The sequence below is a fragment of the Myxine glutinosa genome, chromosome 8, assembly GCF_964187855.1.
Source record: "Myxine glutinosa chromosome 8, kmMyxGlut1.1, whole genome shotgun sequence".
Classification (NCBI taxonomy): Eukaryota; Metazoa; Chordata; class Myxini; order Myxiniformes; family Myxinidae; genus Myxine; species Myxine glutinosa.
In genome coordinates, this window is record NC_136268.1 from 12,796,842 (window position 1) to 12,816,997 (window position 20,156).

At 51.4% G+C, this 20,156-nt stretch overlaps 1 protein-coding gene across 1 annotated transcript in view; it reads right to left on the reverse strand.

Annotated features, from left to right (window-relative positions):
* LOC137433074 (uncharacterized) overlaps nt 1-20,156 on the reverse strand; it is a 165,011-nt gene that overhangs the window by 37,614 nt on the left and 107,241 nt on the right. Inside the window, 3 exon segments of the mRNA XM_078783924.1 lie at nt 7,876-9,450; nt 9,770-9,883; nt 9,886-10,475. Of these exon segments, the coding sequence (XP_078640050.1) occupies nt 7,876-9,450; nt 9,770-9,883; nt 9,886-10,475 (2,279 nt within the window).

Here is a 20,156-nt window from a genome sequence, read left to right on the forward strand (position 1 = left end):
GGTGGACTTGGTGAGCGTTTTTGGGCCAATGATGATTATTTCAGATTTATCACAGTTAAGTTTGAGGAAGTTGATTTGAAGCCAGGATTTTATTTCAGTGATGCAGTTTGTCAGGATAGAGTGGGTGGCGGTGGAGATGGACTTGGTGGAGATGAAAAGCTGGATGTCATCGGCGAAGCAGTGGAATTGGAGACCATGACGGCGGATTAAGTGGCCGAGGGGGGACAGGTAAAGGATGAAGAGGAGGGGGCCAAGAACTGAACCTTGGGGGACACCTTGGGGGAGGGGAGCAGTGGGGGATTTGCAGTTATTGATGGAGATGAACTGACGTCTGTCAGAGAGGTATGATTTAATCCAAGAGAGGGCAGTGCCGGTAATGTTAAAGGTGGTTTCAAGTCGGGTGAGGAGGATGGTGTGATCGATGGTGTCAAAGGCGGCGCTGAGGTCGAGGAGGATGAGAATGTTGAGGTTGCCAGCGTCAGAGGAGAGGAGAAGGTCGTTGGTGATTTTGAGGAGAGCAGTTTCAGTACTGTGGTTGGAGCGGAATCTGGATTGGAATGTTTCATACAGGTTATTGGCAGAGAGGTGATGTTTGAGTTGAGTGGCTACAGCGCGTTCCAAAACCTTTGACAGAAAGGGTAGGTTGGAGATGGGTCTGAAGTTATTTAGGGTGTCAGGGTTTAGTCCAGGTTTTTTCAGAATGGGGGTAACAGCAGCAATTTTGAGGGATGGTGGGACGATGCCTGTAGACAGGGAGGAGTTTATTGTTGCAATGATAAGTGGAGAGAGAGCAGGAAGGGAGGCCTTGACAAAGCTGGAGGGGATGGGGTCAAGAGTGCAGGTGGCAGTTTTCATTCCGATGAGGAGTTCAGAGAGGTCAGTAGGGGAGACTGGGGAGAATTGAGACAGGGGATGGCAGGATAAGGGGGGGCAGGTGGTTTGAGGGGGAGCGGGTGCGGCGGTGGTCAAGCCGTTGTAGATGTTTTCAATTTTGCGTTGGAAGAATGAAAGGAAGGAGATGCAGTTGTCTATTGTGAATGACTAGGTGGTGGTGTTCAGGGGCCTGAGGAGTTTGTTTATTGTAGAGAAGAGTGCTTTTGGGTTTCCGGAGCCAGAGTGGATAATTTGAGAGTAGTAGGCGGAGCGGGCGCGGGAGAGGGCATCTTTATAGTGTTGTATGTGGTCCTTGTAGGCCTGGGAGTGAACTTTGAGACCTGTTTTATTGCGGAGTCTTTCAAGTTGGCGAGCACGAGTTTTCATCAGGTGGAGTTCAGGGGTAAACCAGGGAGCAGAATGGGTGAAAGAAACTGTTTTGGTTTTTATAGGCGCAAGTTGGTCAAGGCAGGAGGAGAGAGTGTGGTTGTAGTAGTCAGTGAGGTCAGAAGGGGTGTGGAGGTCAACGAAGGGAGAAGTGGACATTGTTTCAGAGAGGGTCGATGAGAATGAGGCAGGTGAAAGAGCGTTTAGCTTACGGAAGTTGATAGTGCGATAATGCCTTGGTGCTGGGGTGGGGATGTTGATGGTCAGAGTGATGGCTAGGTGGTCAGAGAGAGTGAGGTCGGAGCCAGAGAGATGGTGCAAAATTAGTCCAGTAGAGCAGACAAGGTCCAAAATGTGACCACGGTTATGGGTAGGAAAGTTGACATGTTGAGTGAGGTTAAAGCAGGTGAGTAAATCAGTGAAGTCAGTGGTTAGCGTGGAGTCAGTGGAGTCCATGTGGATATTGAAATCACCAAGGAGGAGGATTGAGGGGGAGAGGGAACATAGCTGGGTCAGAAAGTAGGAGAAGTCAGACAGGAATGATGGGTGTGGTTTGGGAGGGCGGTAGACAACAGCCATGACTGACTGTGTGTGACCAGAGAGTTTAAAAGCCAGGTGTTCAAATGATGGAGCAGATGAGATGGAGATGAGGTTGGTCTTGATGTCTTGTCGGTGAATAACGGCAATTCCACCACCTCGGCCCTCCGAGCGTGGTTTATTGATGTAAGAATATCCATTGGGTGTGGTGAGGTTGAGCGTGTAGTAGTCCAGTGGTTGTTGCCAGGTCTCAGTGAGACAGAGAAAGTCCAGTTTATTTTCCAGGATGTAGTCGTTCAGGATGAGGCATTTGTTGTTGAGGGACCGGGTATTGAACAGGGTGAGCTTGATGTTGTTTTGTACGGTGGGTATGAATCCAGGTGATTTGGCCAGGGTTCGCAGACAGGAGGTGCGATTTTGTGCGTTGTTGTGACCAGGTGTGTTGGGACGATGAGTGGGAGTGCGCTGAGCCGACCAGAGGATGGGGATGGAGTGACCTGATTGTAAATAAACAAACTTACGACCGGAGCCACGGTGAATGTACCTGGGTCGACGCAGGAGTCCATTCGATTTGATTGCAGAGATGCATGATGGGGTGGAGCGGGTTTTAAGCAGGAGAAGCCTTGCGGCGGAGTACCGCAGAGCCATGCCAGCAAGAGCGAAGGGACGAGCACGAGGCCAAGGGTGAGGAGGCGAAACAATCGACACAACCCACGGGAGTGGGCCCGAGGAAACAGCGAAGGAGCCGAGCAGGTGAAGCCAGGAGCAGAGCCGGGACCATGCAGAGGGCAGACAGGAGCGAAGAGACGAGCACGAGGCCAAGGTTGAGGAGGCAAAGCGGCAAATGCAGCGGCAAACGACCGCCGCCGCTAATCAAGATCACGGCGGCAAACCGCCACTGCAAACAATGGGCGGCACAACCCACGAGAGTGAGCCCGAGGAAACAGCGAAGGAGCCGAGCAGGTGAAGCCAGGAGCAGCAGAGCAGAGCCGGGACCGTGCAGAGGAAGACTCAATGGCCAAAAATCCGCCACGACCACCAGGAAAGCAAGATACGGACAATGGTCCAGTCAGAGAAGCGGCGAGCAAGTGACGCCAGCGTCCTCTCACGACCGGACCGGAAACGGAACTCCGGAACCGGAGTATTTGTGTTGAGTATTTTGTTTGTGAGTAAGAGCTTGGGGAGTTTGTCAAATACTTTGCTGATGTCTACTGTGGTGAAAATAGTGTGGTTTGGTGGGTTTCTATTATGGAAGTCTTCAAAGGTGTTTTGTGTGAGGTTTGTGAGGAGAGTGTTGGGGGTGGAGTGATTGGGTCTGAGTCTGTGCTGGGTGTGAGAGAGGGATGTGAGGGTTTGTGAGTGTAAGTATAAGGTGTTCTATAACTTTTGAGGTGTGCAAAGTAATGCTATAGGTCTGCAGGAGACTGCTTTGCTGGGGTCTGTGTTTGCTTTAAGGAGGGTAACGATTTTGCCTTGTTTCCAATTTTTGGAAATTATTGTGTGTTGGTAGAGAAATTGCTCATATTTGTGAGGGCTGATATACCTTTTGGTCCAAGGTATTTTCAATGTAAATTAAAGACATTGTCAGGTAGCCTGCGAGGTTTTGACATTTTTGTTGTTTGTGCGGGAGTGAATGGTGTGATGGTCGTGTCAAGTTGGTAACTGAGTGTGATGAATTTATATGAAGAAGGAACTGGTTCCTCGTGACGTCATTCCCCATCACAATGGAATTTGTTATATAGTGCGTGAGGTCGAGAGAGAGGTCGAGAGGTCGAGAGAGAGGTCGAGAGGTCGAGAGGTCGAAAGAGAGGTCGAGAGGTCGAAAGAGAGGTCGAGAGGTCGAGAGGTCGAGAGGTCGAGAGGTCGAGAGAGAGGTCGAGAGGTCGAGAGAGAGGTCGAGAGGTCGAGAGAGAGGTCGAGAGGTCGAGAGAGAGGTCGAGAGGTCGAGAGAGAGGTCGAGAGAGAGGTCGAGAGGTCGAGAGAGAGGTCAAGAGGTCGAGAGAGAGAGGTCGAGAGAGAGAGGTCGAGAGAGAGAGAGAGAGAGAGGTCGAGAGAGAGAGAGGTCGAGAGAGAGAGAGAGAGAGGTCGAGAGAGAGAGAGAGGTCGAGAGAGAGAGAGAGAGAGAGAGAGAGAGGTCGAGAGAGAGAGGTCGAGAGAGAGAGGTCGAGAGAGAGAGGTCGAGAGAGAGAGGTCGACAGAGAGGTCGAGAGAGAGAAGTCGAGAGAGAGAGGTCGAGAGAGGTCGAGAGAGAGAGAGAGACAGAGCAGGCGAGCTGGCAACAGCTTAACGAAGCACTCGAGCAACTGGGCGAGAAGTTAAAAGGAATACCCTGCAGAAGTAATGCTTATATAGAATCTATTGTATCTGAATGTGCTTTATTTGCATTTTAGATGCTGCTTCAATAGAGTGGATCAAAGCAGCTAGTTTCCAAGAAGGTTTCTGTTTTAACAACACCGAGTTGGCATCTTGTAATCCATCTTTCCTTTTTTCTGGATCCCATGTGACCTGTCGTTGCATAATGGTCGATGAGGATGTTAGCTTGTCGTTTTTCTGATGGTATGCTCTCTGTGGTAGTGGGACAAATCGATGTGGACCCAGATGGAATTAAAGGAATATGGAAGGGATATATGGAAATGCTGTTGAATGCAGAGTTGCAACAACAAATGCAACAACCGTTGACTACCTGCTGGTGCGAAGGCGAGATAGGGGGCACCTCCGGGACACAAAGGTGATCCTGGGGGAGGAGGCTGTTTCACAGCACCACTTGGTTGTCTGCGACATAAGGGTGAAAGGTGCGAGGAGAGCTTGGCGGGTGAAGTACCAACCGAGAATGAAGGTGTGGAGGTTGAAAGAGATGACAGTGAGGGAGGCATTAAAAGAGAGGCTGAGTAGGGCAGAGGATGATGTGGTTGAGCTTGAAAGTGGTTGGATGTCAATGAAGGATAGACTGTTGGGAGCCGTTCAAAAGGACCACGGAGGCACTCGGAAACATGGTGGTGGGATGATGAAGTTGGAAAGAAGATTGACGAGAAGAGGAAGAAGTTAAAGGAGTGGCAGAAGGCAAAGGGAATGGGGGCAGAAAAGGCAGAGCATGAAGGTTATAAGGCAGCCAAGAAGGTTGCAAAGAAAGAGGTAGCAAAGGCGCAGGAGGCATGTAGGAAAATGTTCGGAGAACGCTTGGATTTGGAAGAGGTTCAGAGAGCGGTATTCAGGATTGCAAAGCAGATAGCAAAAGAGGTGCGATGTGATGGGGGTGAGTTGCTTGAAGGATTAAGTGGGACAAATCGTTGTGGACCCAGATGGAATAGATATATGGAAATGCTGTTGAATGCAGAGAATGAATGGGATGGCAACATAGAGAGTAACCCAGTTTTCGGACCAGCAGAGAAGATAACCGAGAAGGAAGTTGAGGAAGCGATAAAACCAATGAAGGGAGAAAAGCGAGATGGCGGACGGGAGTTGTGGGAGACAGGTTGAAGGCAGCGGAAAATTGGGGTGTGAAGAGAATGACAGAGATCTGCAATCTGGTGGTGAAAGAAGGCTGCATTCCAATGGATTGGGAACTGAGTACCCTCGTCCCTCTATACAAGGGGAAAGGTGACCCTCTGGACTGTGGCTCGTACCGAGCGATAAAGTTATTGGAGCATGGAATGAAGGTATTGGAAAGGGTGTTGGAGAGGAGGATAAGGAAGAAAGTGAAGATCGACGAAATGCAGTTTGGATTTATGCCTGGAAGAGGAACGACAGACGCGCTTTTTATTGTGAGGCAGTTGCAGGAGAAGTAGATGGAGAAGACGAAGAAGTTGTTTCTTGGGTTTGTTGATCTGGAGAAAGCATTCGATAGGGTTCCACGTGAAGTAGTGACATGGGCATTGAGGAAGTTAGGAGTGGAGGAATGGTTGATCAGAGTGGTGATGGCAATGTACAAAAGAGGGCGCACAGCTGTAAGGATGAATGACGGGAACAGTGGTGAGTTTGAGGTGAAGGTGGGAGTGCATCAGGGGTCGGTACTAAGTCCACTACTATTTGTAGCTGTGATGGAGGTGCTGGCTCAGAACGTAAAGGAGGGTTTACCCTGGGAGTTGTTGTATGCAGATGATCTGGTGTTGATTGCAGAAAGTATGGATGGACTGAAGTAGAAGATGAACAAGTGGAAGGAATGCATGGAGACAAAAGGTCTGAAGGTGAATATCGGAAAAACGAAGGTGATGGCAAGTGGTAAAGCATGAGGTGAGGTGGAAATAACTGGGAAGTGGCCATGTGCTATGTGCAGGAAGGGTGTCGGAGTGAACGCCATTCAATGTATGATGTGCGCTGAGTGTGTCCATCAAAAATGTAGTGGTCTGAGAGGGTCATTAACCAGTGTGGCAGCGACATCAAGTGTAAGGTGTGCACAGAGGGAGCTGCAGATGGAGGAAATGTTGAGTTGGATCTTGGAGACAGCATGAAGCTGGAAGGTGTGAAAACATTTTGCTACCTTGGAGACATGTTGAATGGAGAGGAACAGAGGAACAGAATGGAGAAAGTGGATCAGACTCGGCAACGGTTGCTCGAGTGAGATGGGCATGGAAGAGGTTTCGGGAACTGAGTGGTGTGCTGATAAGGAGGGGAGTGTCGTTGAAGCTGAAGGGAAAGGTGTATGCTGCATGTGTGAGAAGTGTTATGATTTATGGGAGCGAGACATGGGTAATGAACGTCGAGCAGCAACGAAGGTTGGAAAGGGTGGAAATGCGAATGGTTCGGTGGATGTGCGGAGTATCGTTGAGAGAGAGGAAGATAAATGATGAATTGCGAAAGATGATGGGAATAGAGCCTGTGATGGATGCTGTGAAGAGGAACAGGTTGAGATGGTTTGGTCACGTGTTGAGGAAGGATGAAAGTGACTGGTTGAGAAGAGTGATGGAAATGAATGTAGAAGGAAGTAGAGGACGGGGAAGACCGAGAAAGACTTGGCTAAAGATGGTCGAAGAAGAAATGCGGGCAAGGGGGTTAACGAGGAGAGATGCAGAAAATAGGGCAAAATGGAGAAGATTGTCATGGGGACCGCAAGGCTAACCCCCGCTCTTGCAGGGAAAATGGCCTTAAAATGCATGTTGTTGTTGTTGTTGTTGTTTGTATGCTCTCTGTGGTAGTTATGGCTGCATGTGAGGGTGTTATGCTGCTGTTGGAGTTATTGATGCCGTTTATCGTTTTGTACAAGTGCTAAGTATTGGTTGAGTGGTTTGGTGTTTGTGGAAAGGAGTGCCAGGTTTGTGTGTTTTTACACCAGTATTTTGTTGTTGAGTCCTGTGTTTAGTGTTTGAATCCTTTCTACTATATCTGGTGCTTTGGGTGTTGGTCTGTTGTGTTTTAGATTGTCTCGTTGTTTGATGAGGTGTGCGATTTCTGGCGAGTAGTTGGGGTTGTATTTTATGATATTGCCCTTTGGAATGTATTTGGTAGCTGTGGTTGTGATGATCATATTGAACTGTTTGATGTGGATGTCGATGTTTGTGATGTTGTTATTGTTAAGTTGTTGGGATTTTTGTTCAGTGTTGTGATCAAAGTTGTACCACATTGCTTTTTTGTTATTGGTGAATGTTTTGTTTGCGTTGATGTCTGTAGTTGTGTTTATGGTAATGATGCTAGGTCGGTGATCTGAAGGGAGTTGTTGTGCTGTTCCTCACGTGGTTGTGGTGCAAAGTGATGGAGAACATAATGTTTTGTCTAGTGATGAGTTATTGTAACCAGCTTGATGTGGTGTGTGTGTGTGTGTGTGTGTTTGTGTGTGTGTGTGTGTGTGTTTGTTGGTCTGGATTGTTAAATATAAATAACAAATTTCGTTGTGTGGCAATGGTTTGATAATATTTCACAAGCTCAAATGACCTAATCTCTCATACATACATACACACACACACACACACACACACACACACACACACACACACACACACACACACACACACACACACACACACACACACACACACACACACACACACACACACACACAAACACACACACACCCCAAATGGATACCAAACGTTTAAGCTAACCCAACTCATTCTACTCTTGACACTCGATTCTAACATAACAAACCTCATGTAATTGGTTTTCATCATTCTTGCACCGGTTGGTGATGACTTTCTCTTTCTCTGTTCTGGTGCTGCCCATGCCCCTTAAATTGATTGTGCTGCATTGGTCTCGGTCTCGCAAGCTTTTCCCTTCCCTCTCTCGAATGCAACTTCTGTCCCTCTCCCTTAAACTGCTTTTATCCCTACCTCTTGTCACACTATTTATTTCCCTGTTGTCCTTGGCAACACTGCTCTCATCCCATAGTGTTGCAGAGCTTCTTGCATTCTTCACGTTTATGGTGCGCCTTCCTTCCCTCTTTCTTTCAATGTTGCTTTCTTCTTTCACGCCTGATGTACTACTTCCAACTTTCTCACTCACAGTGATGCTTTTATTTTCTCTGGTGATGCTGCTCTGGTCCTCTCGTGTGATGCTGTTACTGTTCCTTTTCAGAGTGACATTACATTTTTCCTTCTCGCTGATTATACTGCTACCGTCCCACTCCCTTGTGGTACCCCCATCCTTCTCCCTCGTGTTGTGTCCGTCCCTCTCCCTCGTGTCGTCTCCGTCCCTCTCCCTCGTGTCGTCTCCGTCCCTCTCCCTCGTGTCGTCCCCGTCCCTCTCCCCCGTGTTGTTGCCGTCCCTCTCCCTCATGTTGTTTCCGTCCCTCTCCCTTGTGTTGTTTCTGTCTCTGTCCCTCATGGTTCCCTCATCCTTGTCCCTCATTGTTCCCTCGTCCCTGTCCCTCATGGTTCCCCAGTCCCTGTCCCTCGTGGTTCCCCGATCCCTCTCTGTCGTGATGCCCCAGTCCTTCTCCCTCATGGTAGCCCAGTCTCTCTCCCTCGTGGTGCTCCCATCCTTCTCCCTCATGGTTCCTTCATCCCTCTCCCTCATGGTTCCTTCATCCCTCTCCCTCATGGTTCCTTCATCCCTCTCCCTCATGGTTCCTTCATCCCTCTCTCTCTTGATATCCCTGATCCTCTCCCTTGTGATGTCCCCGTCCCTGATCGTGTCCACATCCTTCTCTCTTGGTATGCCCCCGTAGCTCTCCCTCATCTTGGTATTCTTGTCCCTCTCTCTCTTTATGCTATTTTTGTCCCTCTCATTGATTATGGTATTATTGTCTCTCTCTCCCATGCTGCTCCTTCTCCTCTCTTCCATACTGCTCATGCTGTTCCTTTCCCGCTCCCTTCTGCTGCTCCTTTCCCTCTGTCCAGTGCTGCTCCTTTCTTTTTCTCCCATGCTGCCCCTTTCCCTCTGTCCCATGCTGCTCCTTTCCCTCTCTCCCGTGCTGCTCGAATCCCTCTCTCCCATGCTGCTCCATCCCTTCTCCCCTGTGCTGCTCCTTTCCCCTTCCCTCGTGCTGCTGCTCCTCCTCCTCCTCCTCTCTTCCGTGCTGCTCCTCCTCCTCCTCCTCTCTCCTGTGCTACTCCTCCCTCTCTCTGACATGTTGCTCCCACCCTTCTCTCCTGTGCTGCTCCTCCCCCTCTCTCCTGTGCTGCTCCTCCCCCTCTCTCCTGTGCTGCTCCTCCCCCTCTCTCCTGTGCTGCTCCTCCCCCTCTCTCCTGTGCTGCTCCTCCCCCTTTCTGCGGTGCTGCTCCTCCCCCTCTCTCCTGTGTTGCTCCTCCCCCTCTCTCCTGTGCTGCTCCTCCCCCTCTCTCCTGTGCTGCTCCTCCTCCTCTCTCCAGTGCTGCTCCTCCCCCTCTCTCCTGGGCTGCTCCTCCCCCTCTCTCCAGTGCTGCTCCTCCCCCTCTCTCCTGTGCTGCTCCTCCCCCGCTCTCCTGTGCTGCTCCTCCCCCTCTCTGCGGTGCTGCTCCTCCCCCTTTCTGCGGTGCTGCTCCTCCCCCTCTCCCCCGTGCTGCTCCTCCCCCTCTCTCCCATGCTGCTCCTCCTCCTCTCTCCCATGCTGCTCCTCCCCCTCTCTCCCGTGCTGCTCCTCCCCCTCTCTCCGGTGCAGATCCTGCCCCTCTCCCCTGTGCAGCTCCTCCCCCTCTCTCGCGTGCTGCTGCTCCTCCTCTGTCGCGTGCTGCTGCTCCCCCTCTCTCGTGTGCTGCTGCTCTCCCTCTCTCGCATGCTGCTTCTTTCCCTTTCTCTCGTGCTGGTCCTTTCCCTTTCCCTCGTGCTGCTCCTTTCCCTTTCCCTCATGCTGCTCCTTTCCCTTTCCCGCGTGCTGCTCCTTTCCCTTTCCCTCGTGCTGCTCCTTTCCCTTTCCCTCGTGCTGCTCCTTTCCCTTTCCCTCGTGCTGCTCCTTCCCCTTTCCCTTGTGCTGCTCCTTCCCCTTTCCCTCGTGCTGCTCCTTTCCCTCTCCCTCGTGCTGCTTCTTTCCCTCTCACTCATGCTGCTCCATTCCCTCTCCCTCGTGCTGCTCCTGTTACTCTTTCTTGTGCTGCCCCTGTTCCTCTCTCTCATCCTGCTGCTTCTGGCTCTTTCTCGCATGGTGCTTCTGTCCCTCTCCGTAATGTTGCTTCTTCTGTTCCTGTCCTTGAGAGCACTGCTTCTGTGTCTACCCATTTCTCTTTCTAAGAAGGGTCTTGAGGCTCCCCAAGCAAGCGAAGCAGCCCGCAGGCTGCGCCTTAGTTGCTGTTGCAGCCCCCATTGACCTCTTGAAGTGCCTCGACGCAAGCGTGCTGGGTGAAGGAGAAGGAAAGATGAAGAAAATGGATGCACGTAAGTGATGAAAGGAACGGCTAGTTTTAAGCAAAAGCTGCAGTAAATTTTGCATCCATGATAATAATACAATGAAGACGACTAAGAGTTATTTTTAAAGCTATCTTATGTCATAAATAAAAATATTTAACATTTGTAGAATGAAAAAAAACAACCTTTTAATGCCAATTACTTACCACCAGAATGAAACTAGAACAGCACTCTGTCGTCGCAACGTTGACCGATATGCTTCAGTGCACATTATTACATCATTATACATACTTGTACCAAGTTTGATTTAAATCCCTTCAGCTGTTTTCAAGTATCACATTTTTACCTGACATGACGTATGACCTTTGATGTTAAAATCGAATCAGTTCATCTTTGCATCATAATACATGCTTGCACCAATTTTGGTCAAAATCCCATCACTGATTCACAACTTATCAAGGTAACATGATTTTTACCGAACATGACTTCTGACCTTTGACCTCGTGACCCAAAACCAAACAGTTAATCTTTACATCATTATACATACTTGTACCAAGTTTGACTTGGTTCCCTTTAGCCGTTCGTTCTTAAGTTATCGTGCTAACAAAACCCTATTAAAGACTATGACCTTTGACCACTTGATGAAGAAATCTAATGAGTTCATCTTTGCATCATAATATATACTTATACCACCTTTGGTGAAAATCCCATCACAGGTTCACAATTTATTGTGGTAACAGGATTTTAAACCAACCTGACCTCTGACCTTTGACCTCATGACCCCAAAATCAAGTCAGTTCATCTTTGCATCATAACATATATATATACTTGTACCACCTTTGGTGAAAATCCCATCACTGGTTCACAATTTATTGCGGTAACAGGATTTTTAACCAACCTTACCTCTGACATTTGACCTCATGGCCCCAAAATCAAGTCAGTTCATCTTTGCATCATAATACATACGAGTACCAACTATGGTCAAAATCCCATTAGTGGGTCACAAGTTATCGCGGTAACAAAAATCTATCACAGACAGATGGACAACCCGAAAACAACCTGCCTCCGCCATTGTCGACTTTGTCGGTGCAGGCATAAAAAAAAAAATTGTTACGGAACTGGGCTTCGTGGTTTACCATGAAGGGGACTTCTCGGACTCCTCCCGAACTCTGTTCCTGCAGACTACACGCCACGGATAAGTCAGCGGCGCAAGGTTTGGCAAGCACCAATTGATACAACAAAACACGGAAGGGTCCTTGCTCTTTTACAAACGCGTTACCATTCCGGTGGGTTAGCGATGCCAATTGTAGCACGTACCCTCAGCATGTACTCATCCATTCATTCAGGTATGGCCGAGTGGAGCCGTAAAGTATGAACCGGCTAAGTCACGGAGCCAATCGGTGGGGCCGAACTTCCCATCTGTCGAAACTAACACACTAAATCGATCGATTAGAGAATGATATGTAACGGACAGGATGGAAACAAACCATTTAACAAAGAAAGTAAACACGTATTTGCAAAGCACAGTAATTAATCATGAAATACATATGTACGTAGTGTGTTCAAAAAGTATCCGACCTTTATTTTTCGTGCGTAAAAAAAAAGAAGCTAGGGAGGCGTTGATTGGTGCACGTATGTAGGCGATCCTAATGCGCACGCGTGAATTTTTTCCCATCTGCAGAAGCTGTCATTCGACGGCAGACCGCCGATGAGTGAGGACATGTAAGCGAGCGCCGTGGGATTTTCGTTTTTGACAAAATGACGGATAAACTTGAACAACGCTACTGCATCAAATTTTGTGTTTTTGGGCCTCAGTGATGTTGGATGCTTCCATTGTGATGACTGCAACTTGGTTTCTGGGTCGTACCCATAAACCCAGGACTCATCGCCAGTGATCACTGTGTTGAGGAAGCTGGGATCGCTGTTCACAGTCTCCAGCATGTCCTGTGCGATCTCCAAACGGAGTTGCTTCTGCTCAATCGTTAGCAGCTTTGGTACGAACTTCGCTGAGATTCTCCTGAAGCCCAAATCCTCCTTCATAATGGAATGAACGGTGTTGAATCTTGCGGATCGTTTCCACTTGGGAATCGCCAAGCTTTACACAAAATTCAAACTGATCGAATCAAGCGTTGTACTTGTCGAATTATGACTTCATAATTAAGGTGCCGATGACATCATAAACATATCTTATTCCCCAAGCGGAGTACTTCACAATGAGCCACGTTTCAATTTTTTTTTCCATGGAGCGGTTTCGGAGATATAGAGGTTGAATTCATAATCATCTATCTATAATTCCAGTAATCTCTGTGTGTGTGTGTGTGTGTGTGTGTGTATGTGTGTATGTCTGTGTGTTTGTCTGTGACCGCTGTTTCTCGACAACCACGGGTCCGATATACTTGAAACTTGCCAGGTATATTGCTGGGGACCCGAGGATGTGCCTTTTCAAGGTTTCATATTAATCGGACAAGTAGTTACCGAGCTATGTCCAAAAAACGATTCAACCAATCAGAGAGCAGCGAGTTATCACGTGTGCCGAACGTGGCGAACAGACTCTGCCTCGGACGGCACATTTGAGAGCGTATTCATTTATTTCACATTGGCAAACTATGTTGCCGCTATGTTGGCGTTAAACTATGTTTTAAAACTAATTAAAACTAATTTGCGATTCTTTCGCTTTCCTGCGCGTTTGTGCACGCTATGGCGATTTCTTTACCAAACTCCGCAAGCCGTTCGCTTTGGACCAAACCATTTCATGTAAATAGAGGGGGGGGATTGTCACCGTACTCGCACGCCGTTCGCTTTGGACCAAACCATTTCATGTAAATAGAGGGGGGGGGATATAATTTTAGATATAGATATAGTACGGGCATGCCCTAGTGAATAAATAATTTCTACAGGCAGAGGCGCTCCTATGGTAATATTTAGTGTCAATTGGACCAACAGTTGCTGAGAAAATGAATTTCAAAAATGCAGACACGGCACACGTACGGCACACATACGCACCCGAATGCTTAACCCTGCTTTTGGCTTCGCGAGCGCAGGGTAATAAAGGGAGGGGGCGACAAGATTAAGAGAGAGAGGGAAGCACACAAGCACAACAGTAGAGAACAGGGACATTGAGAGATCTGTTCGAAGGGCGAGGGCTGGGGGGGGGGGGGGGGAGGGGAGGGGGAGGGAAGGGGTATATATCCATACATATATATTTATACATATATAAACTGAACATCAAAATAAACTTATCACTTTTATTTTTTGAAATGTGCAGCTTTACAAACACATTTCTTCAATTGTAATGATTATGTAAGGTGATTGATTATGCTGAATGATTATGCTGATTATGTAAGAGGAACTTCACTTCAATCACCTGGTTGATCTACAATGGCATGCTTGAGTGGTTCTGTATCGGGATCTTTCCCTTTAAATAATGACCCTCATAATGAAATCCTTCAGTTCTCGTGGTTAGACATTCATTTATTGCTGTCTATAGTCACTCTAGACTCGAGGCTTCTGACAGGGAAAACAACAAGAAAATTCAGATGCCACGCCTGACATCTGAACAACGTTTAAGGGCAATTGGGATGCTTGAGGCTGGTGTAAGCCAGCGAACAATTGCCCAACGTCTTGGTTGCGAACCAAGACGGAGCGAACGCTCACGGCCTGCAATTTCCAACCTGGCCAGGCGTTACGGTGAAAATGGAACTGTGAATGATGGTCCACGAAGAGGAAGACCACGGGTAACCACCCCAAACCAAGACCGCTGGATTGTGCTGCAGCATCTTCCTGTTCGTTTCCGCCCTGTGACGCAAAAACAGCTGCAGTGACAAAAGGTCGCCACAACAACCGCATCAGTGTCTCTACTGTGTGGCGCGCTTGAGAAGTCGGGGCCTGGTGGCAAGACGTCCTTGCAGAGGTCCAATGTTGAACACAGTGCATCGGCGGAACAGACTAAGATGGTGTCTGCAGCATCGCCGCTGGACTCAGCAACAGTGGAGTGCAGTCTTGTTCAGCGATGAGTCCAGATTTTGCCTCCATGCTGCTGATGGGCGTCAACCATACTGTATTCACCAGATCAATCGTTGGGGAGAACCCAGTGTAATGGTATGGGCCGGCATTTCCACCTGTTTCAGGACACCTCTGCACCATACCCAAAGGTCATCGAAGGCAATCTCACTAGTCAGCGTTATGTCAATGAAGTTTTGAGACCTAATCTGTTGCCATTTCTCCAGGGTCATCCTGACATCGCAGTTTTCCAGCAGGACAACGCTCGGCCCCATGCTGCTCGCCTGACCACCTAATTTTGATTCGGGGTTTTTCAAGTTCGGGTCACAACCCTGGGTTTGGGAAGTCCTGATTTACAGTAATGTCTTTGTCAATGTCTGCATTTTAATGCTGTCTGTCATGTAAATGCCAGCCTGGTGTTGGTTTAACAGCTAAGGTGGCTGGCTAAAGATCTTAGGGTCTTGAGTTTGAGCCCCTGTCGTGCAGTTGAAATAACACCAGGGTAATTGTACCCGGTTGCTAGAAGCCTGGATAAGCACTTTCATGTGGATAAATCACCTATCTCGCGGATACATTTTATCCAAAGGATAAGTTCCGTTGCTCAGAGCCTGGATAACTTTACCCGCTGGATACATCGGTGATTTTTCCGTTAAACTTTAGCCAACCTCGACTGGCTCAGATAACGCCTTATTCCATGGTTAGTGACGTAGGTTTGTCAAATTTGACATGGCAGACGATCCAGACATCTGTCGGATGAACGTTGAAAGGAAATTCTGCAAACGTGTTGATCCAGAGTGTCATACATGGATGTGTAAACGTGTTGATCCAGTGTCATGCATGGACGTGTAAACATGTTGATCCAGTGTCATGTATGGACGTGTAAACATGTTGATCCAGTGTGTCATGTATGGACGTGTAAACGTGTTGATCCAGTGTGTCATGTATGGACTTGTAAACGTGTTGATCCAGTGTGTCATGTATGGATGTGCAAACGTGTTGATCCAGTGTGTCATGTATGGACGTGTAAATGTGTTGATCCAGTGTGTCATGCATGGATGTGCAAACGTGTTGGTCAAGTGTGTCATGTATGGATGTGTAAACGTGTTGATCCAGTGTGTCATGTATGGACATGTAAACGTGTTGATCCAGTGTGTCATGTATGGATGTGCAAACGTATTGATCCAGTGTCATGTATGGATGTGTAAATGTATTGATGCAGTGTGTCATGTATGGACTTGTAAACGTGTTGATCCAGTGTGTCATGCATGGACATGTAAATATGTTGATCCAGTGTGTCATGTATGGATGTGTAAACGTGTTGATCCAGTGTGTCATGTATGGACGAGTAAACGTGTTGATCCAGTGTCATGTATTGATGTATAAACGTGTTGATCCAGTGTGTCATGTATGGACTTGTAAATGTGTTGATTCAGTGTCATGTATGGATGTGTAAACGTGTTGATCCAGTGTGTCATGTATGGACGTGTAAACGTGTTGATCCAGTGTCATGTATGGATGTATAAACGTGTTGATCCAGTGTGTCATGTATGGACTTGTAAATGTGTTGATTCAGAGTGTCATGTATGGATGTGTAAACGTGTTGATCCAGTGTGTCATGTATGGACATGTAAACGTGTTGATCCAGTGTCATGTATGGATGTGTAAACGTGTTGATCCAGTGCGTCATGTATGGACGTGTAAACGTGTTGATCCAGTGTGTCATGTATGGATGTGTAAACGTGTTCATCCAGTGTGTCATGTATGGATGTATTGAAGGAGCTGTGCTCCTAAGCGAGTTGAAAGGATTGACGCGACAAAAGACGGGAATTCAGCCGAGTTTCTTTATTCAGCAAAACCAAACTCGGGTACTCTGAAAAGCCCGTTTATCAGGCAGCAATATATATATGCAATCAAATACGGCGAGAGTGAGCGTGCCCGGGCGGTCTGGGTGAGCCCGGGAAAGGCAAGTCTGGACATGCCCGGGAAAGGCGAGACTGGGCGTCTCCGGGCGGTCTGGGTGAGCCCGGGAAAGGCGAGTCTGGACATGCCTGGGAAAGGCGAGACTAAAGCGTCTCCGGGCGGTCTGGGCGACCCCGGTACAGTGATCGCTCCCTGGTTGCGTCTTCGGCGGGTGTAAGGCGATTGTGTATGCTCAGCGGCAACCGCTACACGCGCCCCCCCAGAATCGACTTGCACCGGCAGGGTCAATTTAAGGGGGGTCCTGATGACCCGGCCGAAGCGACCCCTGGAGGGTCGTGGGGGGCGAGGGGGGTCCGGTGTGGTGGTGGGTGGTCGAGCGGGGGGAACCGTGGATGGGGGGAGGCCTCGCCGCGGAGGAAGGGCCAACCGTGGTGGTTGGTCGACGTCCACGTGCGCCGGCTTGAGGCGGTCCAACGAAATCCGGTCCGACCTGCCGCCGACGTCGATGACGAAGGCCTTGTCGTCCCGTCGCAGGACCCGGAAGGGTCCGTCGTACGGCGGCGGGAGTGGCCCCCGGTGTGCGTCATGACGCACAAAAACGTACCCCGCTGTGCGAAGCGCTGGGGGGACGTAGGACTGGGGGCCACCGTGGCGGGACGTTGGCACGGTGGCTAACCGTCGGGCGGCCTCCTGGAGGTCCGAGCGCTGGCGAGCTGCGGACCAGGGACTGGTAGCGTCGGGCACGAACTCCCCCGGGACGCGTAGCGGCTGGCCGTAGACGAGTTCGGCGGTGGACGCCTGGAGGTCCTCCTTGGGGGCCGTGCGGAGGCCCAAAAGGACCCACGGCAGCCGGTCGGCCCAACCGCCGTCCTGAAGGCCGGCCATGAGCGCGGCCTTCATGGAGCGGTGAAAACGCTCGCACAACCCATTGGCTTGGGGGGGGTAGGCCGTGGTACAGTGCAGCTTGACCCCCAGGTTGCGGGCGACCGCGCACCACAGCTCGGGGGTGAACTGTGGACCGCGGTCCGAAGAGATGTCCGCCGGTGCGCCGAAGCGGGCGACCCAGGTGGCGATGAAAGCCTGCGCCACGTCGGCGGTGGTGGTGGAAGCGAGGGGAACGGCCTCCGGCCACCTGGTGGTCCTGTCCACCATGGTGAGCAGGTGTGTGAAACCTCGTGATGGGGGGAAGGGGGCCCACCAGGTCCACGTTGACGTGGTCGAAACGCCGTTCGGGCACGGTGAAAGGTGCCAGCGGGGCCTGGGTGTGGCGGTGGACCTCGGCCCGCTGGCAGGCCGTGCAGGCGTAGCCCAATCGCGGACGTCCCGTCGAAGTCCATGCCAGAAGAAACGCGCCGACACGAGCTTCTGGGAAGCTTTCCGGCCCGGGTGGGAAAGGCCATGGAGGGAGGCGAAAACGCGGCGCTGCCAGGTAACGGGCACGACGGGGCGAGGCTGGCCTTGGGAGACGTCGCAGAGCAGGACAGTGTCCGCGAAGGGGACGTCGGCCAGGCGGAGGCCCGTGTCCGCCGCCCGGAGGGCTTGCACCGTGGTGTCGGTGGTCTGGTCGGCCGCCATAAGCGCGAAGTCCACGCCGAGGTGGACCGCATTCGCGCTGGCCCGAGAAAGACAGTCGGCCACGGCGTTGTCTTTTCCGGCGACGTGCCGGATGTCCGTGGCAAATTCCGACACGGCGGAGAGGTGGCGGTGCTGGCGGGCCGACCACGGCTCCGTGACTTTGGCCATCGCGTAAACCAACGGCTTGTGGTCGACGAAAGCCATGAACGGGCGGCCCTCCAGGAGGTGGCGGAAATGACGAACGGCCAGGTATAGACCGAGGAGCTCGCGGTCAAATGTGCTATATTTTAGCTCGTTCGGCCGGAGTTGCCAGCTAAAAAAAGCGAGTGGCTGCCAAACCCCGTTCACCCATTGTTCGTGTGCGGCGCCCACCGCGTAGTCGGAGGCGTCCGTAGTGAGGGTGATGGGAGCGTCGAGCACCGGGTGAGCCAGCAGCGTTGCGTCGGCGAGGGCCAGCTTTGCGCCTGTGAATGCCGCGTCCATGGCTGCAGACCAGACGACGTCATGCTTGGCCAGCTTGCCCCGGAGGGCTTCGTTAAGGGGCCGCATGAGCTGAGCAGCGCGGGGCACGAAACGGTGGTAGAAATTCACCATGCCGAGGAACTCCTGCAGGGCCTTGATGGAGCAGGGACGCGGGAACTCGGTGATGGCCTCGACCTTGGTTGGCAGCGGCACGGCCCCGTTTCTGGTGATGTGGTGGCCCAAAAAGTCAACGGCCGTCGTGCCGAAGTGGCATTTGGCCGGGTTGACGATTAAGCCGTGCTCGCTGAGGCGCCCGAACAGTGTTCGGAGGTGGAGGAGGTGCTCGGCCCGGGACGTGCTGGCGACGAGGATGTCGTCCAGGTAGATGAAGAGGAACGGCAGGTCGCGCAGCACGCCGTCCATCAAGCGTTGGAACGCCTGGGCCGCGTTCTTGAAGCCAAACGGCATTCTCAGGAATTCGAACAGGCCGAACGGCGTGATGACGGCCGTTTTTGGGACGTCGGCCGGCCTGACAGGTACCTGGTGGTATCCCCGTATTAGGTCAACTTTCAAGAAAATGACCCGCCCCGCCAAACGGGCGGAAAAGTCCTGGATGTGCGGGACCGGATACCTGTCGGCGGTGGTAACGTCGTTGAGGCGGCGGTAGTCACCACATGGGTGCCAGCCGCCCCCCGGCTTCGGCACGATGTGCAGTGGCGAGGCCCACGCGCTATCGGAGCGCGGCACGATGCCGAGGTGCTCCAACGCGACGAACTCGGCTTTTGCCACGGCGAGCTTGGCCGGGTCGAGGCGGCGGGCTCTGGCGTAGACCAGCGGGCCTGTAGTTGGTATGTGGTGCTCGATACCATGTCTCACTGCGACGGCCGAAAACGTCGGCCGAGTGAGGGCCGGGAACTCTGCGAGCAGGCGAGCGAACTCGTTTGCCGCCGGGAGGGCGCATGCTAGTTCGGTCGGCGCGGAGCTGCTCATCGTGCATGCCAGGGAGCTGAAAGTCTCGACGTTGACAAGGCGACGCCGTTTGACGTCGACCAGCAGCCCGTGTGCGCAGAGGAAGTCGGCGCCTAGCAAAGCCATGGGCACGCTCGCCGTTACAAAGGTCCAATTAAAGCGCTGATGGTGAAGCAGAGGGTGACGTTGCGCGGGCCGAAGGTGCGGATGGCCGATCCGTTGGCAGCGACCAAGGAGGGGCCGCAAACGGCAGTCTGCCCTGCCTGTCCTGCTCGGAGGCGGGTATGACGCTCAGTTGGGCGCCGGTGTCACAAAGGAAACGCCGCCCGGACGCTTTGTCCTTGATGAAAAGCAAGTTGCCCGAGTGGCCAGCGCTCATGGCTGGTAATGAACGCCGGCCCGGCGTTTCCCGACTTGCCGAAAGTGCACGGGGGTCGGCATGTCCGAGCCTTGTGTCCGAACCTGGCGTGGTAATAACACCACGCTTGGTCAGGTGGAGGCCCCGGCCGTCGTGTTGGAAGCGGTCGGCGCGGCGTGGCGGCCGCCAGTTGCATCGACAGTTCGGCCTCCAACCGCACCGGGCACTCGGGCGCCATGGGCGTCGCCTCGGACGGCGGCGGGCGCCAGGTAGCCGCCCCGATGTGCTGGCCTGCCGAGGAGACCTTGTCGGCTTCCCTGGCGAGGGCGCGGGGATCCGTGATCTGCGTGCCTGCCAGGGCGAAGCGTACCTGGCTAGGCAGCTGGCG